General features: G+C 38.6%; 1 protein-coding gene across 4 annotated transcripts in view; it reads left to right on the top strand.

The window, feature by feature from the left end:
* LOC121290609 (bromodomain and WD repeat-containing protein 3-like) overlaps nt 1-12,930 on the top strand; it is a 181,341-nt gene that overhangs the window by 111,710 nt on the left and 56,701 nt on the right. For 3 of the 4 annotated variants that reach the window (XR_005945850.1, XM_041211275.1, XM_041211273.1), the window contains 6 exons: nt 2,269-2,336; nt 4,782-4,962; nt 5,850-5,966; nt 7,826-7,933; nt 9,678-9,814; nt 11,499-11,581. Coding sequence is in view for 3 of the 4 variants with exons in the window: in XM_041211275.1 (XP_041067209.1) it covers nt 2,269-2,336; nt 4,782-4,962; nt 5,850-5,966; nt 7,826-7,933; nt 9,678-9,814; nt 11,499-11,581 (694 nt within the window). In the remaining variant the exon portion in view is untranslated. The remainder of the gene's footprint in view (nt 1-2,268; nt 2,337-4,781; nt 4,963-5,849; nt 5,967-7,825; nt 7,934-9,677; nt 9,815-11,498; nt 11,582-12,930) is intronic. The other variant, XM_041211274.1, reaches the window with a different exon arrangement.

Raw genomic sequence — 12,930 nt, 5'->3', positions numbered from 1 at the left:
TTGTGAATGCCTTATTTTTTGCACTGATGTGTTGAGGATGGGGATATTTGTGGAGCCTCCTCCTCCAGTGAGTTGTTTAATTGTCCACCACCAATTCATGGCTGAATGTGGCAGGACTGCGGAGCTTCGATCTGATCCATTGGTTGTGGAATCACTTAGCTCTGTCTATCACTTGCTTGTTTGACACACAAGTAGTCCTGTGCTTAGGTATGCCTGGTGCTGCTCTTGGCATGCCCCCTTCAATGCACTAGGGTTGATCCCCTGGCTTGGTGGTAATGGTAGAGTGGGGGTACGTCAGGCCATGACCTTAAGTACAATTCTGCTGCTACAGTGACCCATCAGTCTTGAGTTGCTGGATCCATAGTACGGTAGTAGTGCCACACAACACGACGGAAGGTATCGTCAATATGAAGACAGGACTTGCTAGGCCATTTGAGGGCAATTCTGGATCTGGAGGACAGTGGATTTTCTTCTCTAAAGAACATTAGTGAACCAGATGGGTTTTTATGACAATGGTTTCATGGTCATCATTGGACTCCAGATTTCTGCCGTGGTGGGATTTGAACCTGGGTCCCCAGAGCATTACCCTGCTTGGATTACCAGTCCAGTGACAATATCACTACGCCACTGCCTCCCCCTGCAGGAGACAGCACCTCACAGAGCTTGCGTGCTTTCTGCGTCTTGGCTACCGGGCCAATACTGGTAGCTGCACCCAGTGCTTTCAAGTATCGTTGTCCAGCCACGCATTCTTCATATTTTCTGCCATCTTTTAGCAGTGTGTCAACATTGTGACCTTTTTTTCTCCGAAAGGTCTTTTTGTAAGGCTTCAATTGGTATTGAAGCCATGATTAACTCCATTATGTGTTCAGCAAACTCAGCTTCTGAAATATTGCAGACCTTGCCCTTATCACAGTAACCTGTTGCCGAACTGATCAATTGATTCTTGTGGCTGTTGTCTGTAGTGCCTTCAGCTCCAAGTGGTGTATTCTGAGATTTACCTTTACATGAAGTTGATCTTCCTCAGACAGGTGATGAGTTTTGACACCGTGTTCCCCCTGCCATTTCCAATGGAAATGTTTATTTTCAGCGCTTGTTTATCTGGTTCAGTGATGGATAAATCTAAATAGTTTCATCCTTTCTTTAAAAAGCCTAAATTTAGATAGGACATCTGTGGCCTTCCAATTCATGCTGGGGCATTTGGTGATCATTCTGCTGTTCCCTATCTTTTACAGGCGCTCCTGACTTATAGGGAAATTGTAACCTGTACTTTGTGGAGAGGCTATTATTTTCTTCTCTTTTGTTATTATCTTATCTCTTTGACTGCTGTCACTATTCAGGTTTTTGCCACACAACCCTGTGACGCTATTTTCCCTTTTTGCAGATTCTTTGTCCTTTGCGTGGGAATGGCACCTGATGACATCTCAGTAGCCTGCACCTTTTCTGCCCAATTCAAACCTGACTGCACAGCGTGAACCTGAACCAACTTGTTGCTCCCTTTCACCACCAATCCAGCTTTCCCATAAATCAGGCACTTGTTCTGCAAAGTTCTGTTTGTAGGTGGACTCTGCCTCCTGGGGTTTCAGTGCAAATACAGCCTCTGTACTTGCACTGAATCTTGTCTGTGGCTCCTCCTGTGGTCTTTAAACACTCACCACTGCCCCCAGGTTGTGTTATTGGCTTCTTTACACAAACTCACCAATCACCCACAGAGGATTGGTAAACTATAAGTGGGTTCGATTTATTTGAAGACTGCTAACATTATATGTAGGATTGCTCAACAAACAGGTGTACTGTAGGAATTCAGCAATCCCCATTAGTCACACCAACAGCTGCAACCACAACTGCACTAACTGATTGCTGGTCACATGCTGCTTTATATCCTGGTTCCTCTGTCACATGTACATCATGTGTATATTCCCTTAAAGTGATATGATAACTTAGGCCAGTCATGAGTTACCTGTGCTAAAGCTGTGATCTTTGGATTTTAGTTCGTGAAACTGGTTATTATCCCATTGGGTTTGACCAAGGTAATAGATTTTCCAAGATCTGGTGAGGACAAAAGCTTAACAGCTATTAAGTAAGGCAGTGCAACTGCTTATGTTGTTAGCTGGTAGCAGACAAGGAGAGGAAGTTGGGTTTGTTATAACTTGACATCTCATTTGGAGATGCAAGACTAGGAAGGGAAGAACTTGAGCAATGTATTTCAGTTGTTCCAATTTACAGCGAGATTATGAAGCAATATTTATCAGTCTGTCTCTTTAAATATAGGAAAGTAATTCAGCAGAGGGCAGTGGAGGCTCTTCAGAGGAATGGCAGAGTGAATCTAACAGCTCAAGGTAATATGGCAAACAATTCACTATATATTTTTATTCATTTAATCTTGGGTATTTAAGCTGTAATGTACAGGTTTTATTTTTTAAGTTGCATTTGCCATTTTAGATGCAGACACAGATTGGTGTTGACAAAAGGACTTAGTATGTTCAAATATTGCCTCAAAACTTGCAGGATTGGCACTTGGAGTCAAGAGTGTCCTGCAATATTACCACGAGGAAAAATGTATTGTGAAACTTCATCCTGGTAATTTGTGTATATGTGCTGCTGTATGTGAGCATTTGGTGCCGCCACAAGGTGCATTTATATTGCACCTGTAATGTAGTTAAACTTCTCAATGTGCTTCAATAGGAATGTTATCAACAAAACTTACATTAAGCCACCTACAGAGATGTTACGACATATGACCAAATGTTTAACCAGGGATAGCTTGCAAGGATTGTCTTAAAGGAGGATAAGAGCCAGAGAGGATTAGGGAGGGAATTCCAAAGTTTAGGATCTAGGCAGCTGAAGGCACAGCCGCCTATGGTGGAGCAATGAAACTTGGGAATGCACAAGAGGGCAGAATTGGTGTAGTGCAGAGATCTCAAAGAATTATAGTGCTGGTTAAGGTTAGTGAGGGGCAAGGCTGTGGAGAGATTTGAAAACAAGGATGAGAATTTTAAAATTGAAGTGCTGCCAGGCTGGGAGATAGTGTATGCCACTGAGCATAGGGCTGATGGATTTTGTGCAAATTAGGATATGGGCAGCAGTGTTTAAGATGAACTGAAGTTTATAGCAGGAGGAAAATGGGAGGACAGCTCAGAAAATGGTACTGTAATTCTGGGGTTGTTGCATTTCAAAATATTGTTTTTTTTCTTGAATTCTGCTGTCATGACCATGCAGCAAGCTGTTCTGTTGCGTCAAGCTGATCAACGCAAACAAATAATATTTCAGCATGCATTTTGTCCAGTTGAAAAATTTCAAGTTTTGGATCTGAAGTTTTGGTAACTGAGAAAAATGAGGGTTTTCAGATGTATGAAATATCCTACTTTTAAATATTGGTTATTTTTAAATAGTCAATCTTGTATTAAGGTATATGGGATTTTACAGCCAGGTATTTGCTCAAAATTGATCCTTTTTGTGCCTCGTCCCTATCACCTTGCGATTGTAAAAGATTTTTCAACTAGCGGTATTAGTCCAGTGGCTTCCTCTGAGCCTCTTCCAAAATCTCTATTTCAATCACCACATGAGGGGATTAGAGCTGAACACAACATTCTATGGGACCTAATTAAGGCCTTGTACTAGGGCACCATGGTGCTCTTAGTTTTATAGTGTATTGTGTTGTCTATAAATCTTAATACCCTGTTTGTCCTTGCTTTAGTCTCTTTGCATTGAGACTAAAAAGAGACTTGAATACCATAACAAAACATAAAGCCTTTCATGTATATAGTGCTTTCTGTGATCACAGAATGCCCCAAAGTGTTTTACAGCCAGTTGCAACCTTTGAAGTGTAATCATTGTGGTAAATGAAACATGGCAGTGAACTTGCACACAGCAAGCTCCCACAAATGGGAATTCAATAGTGATCAACAAATCTGTTTTTTTGTGGTGTTGATTGGGAGAGAAATATTGACCAGGATATACCCCTTTGTTCTTCTCTGAAATAGTGCCATGAGATCTTTTATGTCCACCTGAGAGGGCCTCTGTTTAATGTCTCATCCAAAAAGCAGCCAGGTCTATATTTCTTTTAACAGATTTTAATTTAGAGCCCAACGTGACATGTACATGCTTAGCATTATCCTTACCTATATTTGTCAATATTAAATTACATTAGTCCAATGTGGAGGCTCATTCCCATATCTCATCAAGATCTGCTTTTAATCTTTACTTCTCCTTAAGGGTTCTGATATTTGCCATCTGCGGACTTGTAGATAGTACTTCATCCTGATCACTGATACATTTTGAGATGTGTGTGTTTGTAAGCAATGTGAAAGATAGCTTGCTTAGTATTGCAGACCTTTTTCTTCAAAAGATGTGCATTCCCCACATAACAGTATTCCACCCACTGACCCAACTATCCCTCAAACTTAAAGGCTTGTTTTTGTGGTGAGCTTATTGTCAAGTGATCATCTTCAGGTCAATCAGAATGATGCAGACCTCGAGGCTTTATAGAGTGTACAAGTACCGTCAATCTGCAACATTGTGGCCATATTTCTATGTTCATATATCTATTACATGGTTTATCCAGAACATACAAAACTGGCCTCTGTTCCTGGGAAGTTTGGAAGATATATAATATTAAAGAAACAAAGAAGATACCATGAAGTAGTCAGTCTGTTTTTTAAGTTCTGGAGAAAAATTGTAGAAATAAATTAAAATTACTTTGACTTGTTTTAAAATATATTAATGGCATATACCTTCTACGCTTGACATGGATGGAAGTTGAACTGGCTCTTGTTTGTCTTCAGTGATTCTTCGAGTGAGTATTCAGATTGGACAGCAAATGCAGGAATTAATCTTCAGCCACCCAAAAGACCAACCAGACAGCGAGCTCCACGCCTAGTGAGCAGCTCAGAAGATGAACAAGATGATAAAGTTAAAGAACTGTGGAATCAAAAGCTAAAGAAACCTAAAGGAAGACCACGAAAGGTAGTCATAACTTTTAAGTAGGCTTTTCAAAAAAAAACTCCCCAGGTAATTTAGTGAATTAGTGTACTTGCTACTTTTGTACTGAGCCATGCAAACCAGGGTAGGGTTCTGTTTTTTGACTGATATTTCCTGCAGTCACATAGCTGCCTGACACTTGCTAAGATTTTGCATGACAAATAAACCAAACATGCTTGAAGATCCTATGTGCAACCACCCCATGGAATTTCCTTTAGGAGATTGAAATTTTTTGGATTAGTTCACCTTCACCTGAACATGGAGCTACAGTATTGCTATAAGAGCAAAGTACTGCAGCTGCTGGAAATCTGAATTTAAAACAGAAAATGTTGTAAATACTCAGGTCTGGCTGCATCTGTGGAGAGAGAAATAGTGTTTGGGTTTCAGGTCAGTGACTCTGTTGAGTGAGGCAAAGGGTTCTGCTGAAGGGTTATCAACCTGAAACGTAGCTCTGATTCCCTCTGTACAGATGCTGCCAGGTCTGCTGGGTATTTTCAGCATTCTCTTTTTACTACAATATTGCAATTCTTGGTAAAATTTGCTCAGATTGTCTTATCCTCTCATCTGAATGAGACTATTTGGGTGGAGTGGGAGAAACAAGAGTGCTTCCTGCGTTGAAAAGAACTAAGATGAAGATGGCTGGCACTAATGAGGTCTTTAAATTGGATCATTTATTTTGCTCATCTAAATCCAATATCTGTTAATAACTGTACAAGGTCCCAACAATATCACACCAATATATATGTTATAATTGGTGCTAAGAAACTCTAGTTTTCAGCAAATAAACATTTTTAAGTTGGGGAGAGAATAGTTCTGTGTACAATGGTGTGTGTCTGCGATTACATTGTTTTGTTTTCCTCCTCGCAATGCAGAGACCAAATCCTGTGCCAACTGGAGAAGGTGCAATTTTAGAGGAATGGCATCCACCAAAGTGGATCACAGATACTGTACCACGTAGGTCACCTTATGTTCCACAGATGGGTGATGAGGTAAGAAAACTGGCATCCAGTTGCATATGATAATACAGCTGAAATTCTTTTGATGCCATGAGACCACTAAATTTATACATCAGGAAATGACCAAAGATGTAAATAAGGGAATTTTGTGGAGATTCTATTTGGTTACACAAGATAATTAAATCTTGCTGCCTGGAGCTGAAGGTCCATCACATCCAAGATCCTTAGTGGTGAATCTAGTATGGAACTTTATCAAAGGCTTTTTGGAAATCCAAATATATTGATTACCCTTATCGAGCCTTTCTGTTACTTCCTATGACACTATTTCCTGTTCTAATGAATTTTTATATACATGTGTGTAATAGTGCCTCTGCTATCTTTCCCTAAGTTTTCAATGTGCATGGTTGTAATCTATCCAGACCAGTTTTATCCTGTAAGTTTGATTTGTTTATCAATTATCTTCCCTCTGTCTATCTTAAATATCCTTTTATCTTACTTGATCTTTTCTAATGTCATGTCCATGAGGTCATTCACCCTGGTAAATACTGAATTAAAGTTATTTACTATTTCTGCCATTTCACTGTCATTAGCTGTGAATTTATCTTGTGCCCTATCCACACCCTGACTTTCCTTTTCTTATTTTTGTCTGTAGAATACTTCAACATTTCTTTCTATATTCCTACGATTTTCTTTTGTTCGCTCATGTGGATGTCACTGGCCAGGCCAGCATTTATTGCCCTTGTTCAGAGGACATTTAAGAGCCCACCACATTGCTGTGGGTCTGAGTAGGCCAACAGATTTCCTTCTTAAAGGAAAGACATTAGTGAACCAGATGGGGTTCTAATTCCAGATTTTTATTGAATTCAGACTTCACCATCTGCCATGGTGGGATTCAAACCCGGGTCCCCAGAGCATTACCCTGGGTCACTGGAATACCAGCCCCATGACAATACTACTATGTCATCGCCTCCCCCTCGTTAATTGTGCATACGCACTTTAGTGTTGTTTTCAAACTGTGTGGGGGCATTCTTTGTAATTCGTGTTAATGTCAATTATGATCTCACTGTGTAAGTGTATCATTGCTTTAATATTATAAGATTATAAAATCATAGAAACTTACAGCACAGCAAGAGACTTTTTAGCCCACAGTGTTTGTGCCGGCTGGAAAATTAGTTATCCATTTTAATCCCATTTTTCAGCTCTTGGTCCATAGCCTTTTAGGTTACAGTACTTAAATGCGGATGAGGGTTTCTGCCTCTACCATCCTTTCAGGTAGTGAGTTCCAGACCCCTGCCAATCTGGACGAAGAAATTCTCAACTCTGCTCAATCCTTCTACTAGTAACTTTTAAACATCTGTCCCCTAGTTATTGACCTCTCTGCTAAGGGAAATAAGCCTTTCCTATCCACCCTATTATAATTTTATGCACCTCAGTTTAATCTCTCTGCTTTCTCTGTTCCAAGGAAAACAACCCTATCTTATCAAGTCTTTCCTTATAGCTGAGTTTCTGGCAACATCCTTGTAAATTTCCTCTGCATTCTCTCTAATGCGATCACATACTTTCTATAATATAGTGAGCAGAACTGTATCTGGTATTCCTGCAGTGGCCTAACTAGTGTTTTGTACAGTTCTAGCATAACCTCCCTGATCTTCTATTCTATGCTTCAGCTAGCACAATAAAGTATGATTAAAACCAATGATATGTTCACTATTCATTCTCAGAAAAACGATGTGGTCAGTTTTAAAATATAAAAATTAGTTTGAAAGTTCAGAACATACTGGGGAATGACAATGTATTTCTCATTCAAACACATTTAAAATTATTCACTTTGGACCATTGCAAGTAATGCTTAAAATATGCCAAACATTCCTGAGAAGAATTTGTTTCAACAGGTTGTCTACTTTCGTCAAGGCCATGAAGCCTATGTTGAAGCTGTCAAAAAAGCAAAAATATACACCATTAGCTTACGCAAGCAGCCATGGCATAAACTGGAACTTAGGGTAAGACTGGTGAATTTGTGGAACTAAAATTTGACCTGAAAAATTCACTTAAGAATTTTCATGGGCAGAATTTCTGTATTTCCATTTTCTCCTCGTGATCGGTATGTTTGTAAGGAAGAGGAATGTGTTTTCTTATTCTCAGATTGTGCCCCAATTAAATATTTCTAATAATTCCAAATAAATAAGCAATCTTAAAATAAAGGAGGTTATTTATTATTACACATTTACCCCGAATTTGATGTAACATTTCACTTGTCTAACACACACTGTCTCTCACACACAAATATTAGAGAAAGGTGAAAGTAATGTACTATTACAGTTCATAAATATCTCAGTCTGTTTCGTAGCAGGCTGTAGTTTCTTAGATGAAGTTGATGCTTTCGTTGAAGTAAAGGTCTGATAAAGCAAAGGATTCTCAGTAAGCTGAGGTTTCTTCTAGTCTAATTTCCAGGAAGTTGGATCTCAGGCGAACTTAACTGGAACAGGTTGGAAAGTCCTTCGCTCTCTTCTAGGATCTTCCACTTCCAAAGCATTGCTGTTTATTACCTTGGCTGCCTGGATGATTTGTAGCTAGTTTGGTGGGTTTCTATATAACTCTGTCTGCAAGCAGCTTTTAGCTGATTTAAAAGCAGACAGGAAACATGACTGTCTCATCATGTGACCTCCTGCAAGTTCACAATTCTTTTCCAAATAAGGTGGATAGTTAGGTTGATTACATCTTGTGTTGTGGTTTTCAGACCTTGAGTTTGAGACAGCCAGTGTCTTAGTATTTGAATATTCAATTTGTTAATACCCTTTTGGATTAGTTTCAGGAAAGGGCAATGAGTCAACATCAGTCTGGAATGTTCCTCTTGTACCCTCTTGAGACTGGAGTGGTTTCAATCCACAAGGAGTCAGATGACTCTTGGGTAACATTCTTTTGCAGTCCTTTGTGTTGACAGAGTATATGAGTGACCTAAATAGAGGAGTTTCAGTAGTTAAATTCTAAATAACAGTGGTACTGTGCATACATAGCTGTACAGTATTTAGATGCTAAAATATATTAAATATATCAGTTTTTTGAAAGTAAATATTTCATTACCATTGTCGTCAGGAATAACATTTTACGGACAGCAGTTATGTGCAATTTTTCTTTAAATTTGTGGTATTTATTTATACTATTGTGTTTTTATTTTAATTTTCATAACTGAAACTGCCAACTGGGGTGCACTTTTGGCAGTCGTTCTACCCGTATAACCATTCTTGTGTGAGCAAAGACCTATATCAATATACTTGCATTTCAGTGCCTGATGTTGTTTTCACCCGATATCCCTGTGCGTAGCTTTCATCATAGGTTGTTGGATAGGAAGTCAATCATAGGAATCCTTTTTTTCTCTTTTTCCGCCCCCAAATGCTGAAATTACGCACTCAATAAAGAATGGAAATGAAATCTGAGCTCTTCTCTGTTTGATTTAATGGCGTGCTTACCCATTAGGCCATTAGAGAGAGCCATCATTTGTAATTGTCATATGCTTTGCTCCTTTCCTATATTTGTTCAATGTTGCTAAACCTGAAGGGTTATGTTATGAGTTATGTTTTTACTAATGATAGAAATGTCTGTGTAATATTAGACTATTAACTAGCTAAACATTTTAGATAGCGAGTATTGAATATGTTGAATCCATAATTTTGTACCATCAGGAATTATTTGGAACTTTATTCATCAAACCTGGGAGATTTTTGAACTTATTTCTGTTTTATACAGGATCAAGAATTTTTAAAAATTATTGGACTAAAATATGAAGTTGGACCTCCTACACTATGCTGCCTAAAACTTGCCTTCATAGACCAGGATACAGGCAAAATTATGGATAAGTCATTTTCTCTGAAGTGCGTTCACTGGTATTTAATGTTTTTGGTTAATTGTGTCTTAGTTTAACAAAATTATACATATGAACTTGATTTTAGAAATTAAGAACATGACTGCAAATTCACTTTTGAGAACTGATCTTCAGGAACTTGTGGAATTATCTTTTGTTTTGTATCTTATTTTGACTATCGTTTCCTTTCCTTAATTCTTCTTTTGCAATGTACACCATTCATATGTTGAGTTTCATATGTCAACTGCTTTGACAAAAAGAATGAGAAAATGTAGCACTTATTCTCTTTACACATTTAAAATCTACACACATGATATAGAAACTTAAGAATAGGAGTAGACCATTTAGTCTTCGAGCCTGTTCTGCCATTCAGTCACGGGCAAGCTGTGACCTCGCTTCATGTACAAACCTTTACCCACCACTCCCTATAGAGTTATGAAACTTGAAACAGCTACAGAAAGCACTAAAAATATGTGAAGCTTTAACAGCCAGAATAAATCAAACAGCAACTGACCTGTGAGTAGTTATGACTCCATTAAATAGTGCTGGTTAGGGGTGGGACAATGGTTGAAGGTATGGGGGTGGTTCTTCATGTTGCTTAATGCATGTTTAGCTGCGCAAGGTTGAGATGATGTCAGTTGGAGTGTGGAGCTTCAAAATGGCAACATTGTCATAAAATCAGCGCTGCACATAATCTGTCAGCTCTGTGTGGTCCTGGTGCTTATAAGTGTGTACCTGCTAATTCCTTTACTAAGATGACACCTGGCACTATGAGTCAAAAATATGCACTGTTCTGTCAACACTTTGGAATCTTAAGGCCACTTGTAGCACACAAAAAGTGGGAGTTCTGCAGCCCTGCTGAGCCTTTACCAGAAAGTGTAAGTTAGACTATTTAATTCAATGTCTAATCATGTACAGAAAGTAAACTGAAGAAGGGAAAACGAGATCGAGTTTAGAAAAAGAAAAGTAATGGCATTTTTTTTTTTAAAACCTCCAATAATTAATATCTGAAGGAATGACAATCAACATTTGTAGAAGTAAATTTTCAGTGCTAGAGGTTTTTTGGTAGTAATTAAGACTTATCACTGCATTAGAAATTCAATTAGACTTGAATGGGCAAGGTTTAACTTTTGCTGGAATGTTTAGTTGTAACCTAGTGATTCAACATTGCAACTTCACTCCCTTCATGTGTTTTAATGTTATGGCTGTCAGTGACCTACCAGTGCAGCAAAGCTTGTGGAGAAGCAGGGGAAATCAGACAGCTTGATTTCTGTGCTAAACTGAACATATGTGGACCCCGAAAACTGCCGTCTGATTGAGTGAGTGTTGGTAACCTCACCGATTTCCAGGTCGATGTTCCAGATGTAATATTTCAGCAATACGTTATCCGCATGTAAAGTCTGCTTCTGCAAGTTTTAATGATCCTCTGTATATACTTCTGCTGGAATAGGAATTAATGATGTTTGTAACTTATTAAAAATTATATGGAATGGAGCTATCTATTTAAACTTTTATTTATGTATTCATTTTTCAATCCAGTCATGTAAAGCAAAGCATTTTTCACTGTGCCCTGCTTATCCCCGATCTTAATTAAGCACTATCCACACCAACTCTCTAGTGCATAATTAAGGACAGTTACCTACTATCAATCCTTAATTTTTAATTTTTTTTAAGGGAAATTAGAATGATGTTGTTCTGTGTTTCAGGTATCATGACATGCCTGATGTGATTGATTTCCTTGTACTACGTCAATTTTATGATGAAGCAAGGGAAAGGAATTGGAAAGCTAGTAAGTTTAAATGAATTCTGTTTCCTAGTTTAAATCTACTATTTCTAAAATAAACTGATTTTATAATTCTGTCATATATATATATATATATATATATAGAAACATTTAAGTCTGGATTTTTTTTTCTTTCTATTGTTCTGAGGTCACCTTACACAGGATATCTAAGGTGGAAGATGAGCTTGAGATCATCTCCATAACTTTCACAAATGATGTAATCAACTTCCAGAAAGTCCTTCCTTCGAATTACTACCCCTCAGCTTGGTTCTTCACTACAGCATCACAATTGTGGCCATGTTCTATTAGTTCAGTGGACCCACAATACATTCATATTTCGTGAATGCTGTTGTACAATACTACTTTGATTTTTAACCTTGAAATTTATGGCTTGCAGTTGCTGTGCAAGTGTGGGCATTGTGATACAAAGGGTGGAAATTAAGACATAATGGTTATAATATGGTTAAATGGCGCACAGAGTACAATTTGTGAGAAATAGGTTTTAACAGTTTTGCTTGGGCTCAGTACTTGTATCTTGAGGATGATCAACCTGAAGGTTTTGGGGGAAAAAAAAGAATGTCCTCTCCAATACATACTGTTCCCCTTCTAATAAACATAGCTCAAATTTCAGCTATAGCTCCTCTTATATATGAACACAGGAATTAGGAGCGGAAGTAGGCCACTGGGCCCCTCGAGCCTGCTCCACCATTCAATAATATGATGGCTGATCTAATTTTAACCTCAACTTTGCATTCCTGCCTATCTCTGATAACCCTTCACCCCCCTGCCTATCAAGAATCTATCTACTTCTGCCTTAGAGATATTCAAAGACTCTGCCTCAACCATCTTTTGAGGAAGAGAGTTCCAAACTATCTCAACCCTCTGAGAGAAAAAAATTTCCTTACCTCTGTCTTAAGTGTGTGTATTGTATTTGTAAACAATGGCCCCTCGATCTAGATTCTCCCACAAGAGGAAGCATCCTTTCCACATCCACCCAGTCAAGTCCCCTCAGGATCTTATATGTTTCTGTCAAGTTGCCTCTTACTTTTCTAAACTCCAGCGGATACAAGCCCCACCTGTCCAGCCTCTCCTCATAAGACAGCCCACCCATTCCAGGTATTAATCTAGTAAACCTTCTCTGAACTTCTTCCAATAAGAAGACCAATACTGTACACAGTACTCCAGATATGGTCTCACCAATGCCCTGTATGACTGAAGCAAAACCTCCCTTTTCTTGTATTCAATTCCCCTTGCAATAAGTGATAACATTCTATTAGCTTTGCTAATCACTTGCTGCACCTGCATAAATTTTGCAATTTATGCACTAGGACACCCAGATCCCTCTGCATCTCAGA

Source organism: Carcharodon carcharias, chromosome 18 (genome assembly GCF_017639515.1).
Source record: "Carcharodon carcharias isolate sCarCar2 chromosome 18, sCarCar2.pri, whole genome shotgun sequence".
Lineage (NCBI taxonomy): Eukaryota > Metazoa > Chordata > Chondrichthyes > Lamniformes > Lamnidae > Carcharodon > Carcharodon carcharias.
This window is presented reverse-complemented; position numbering and strand designations above follow the sequence as displayed.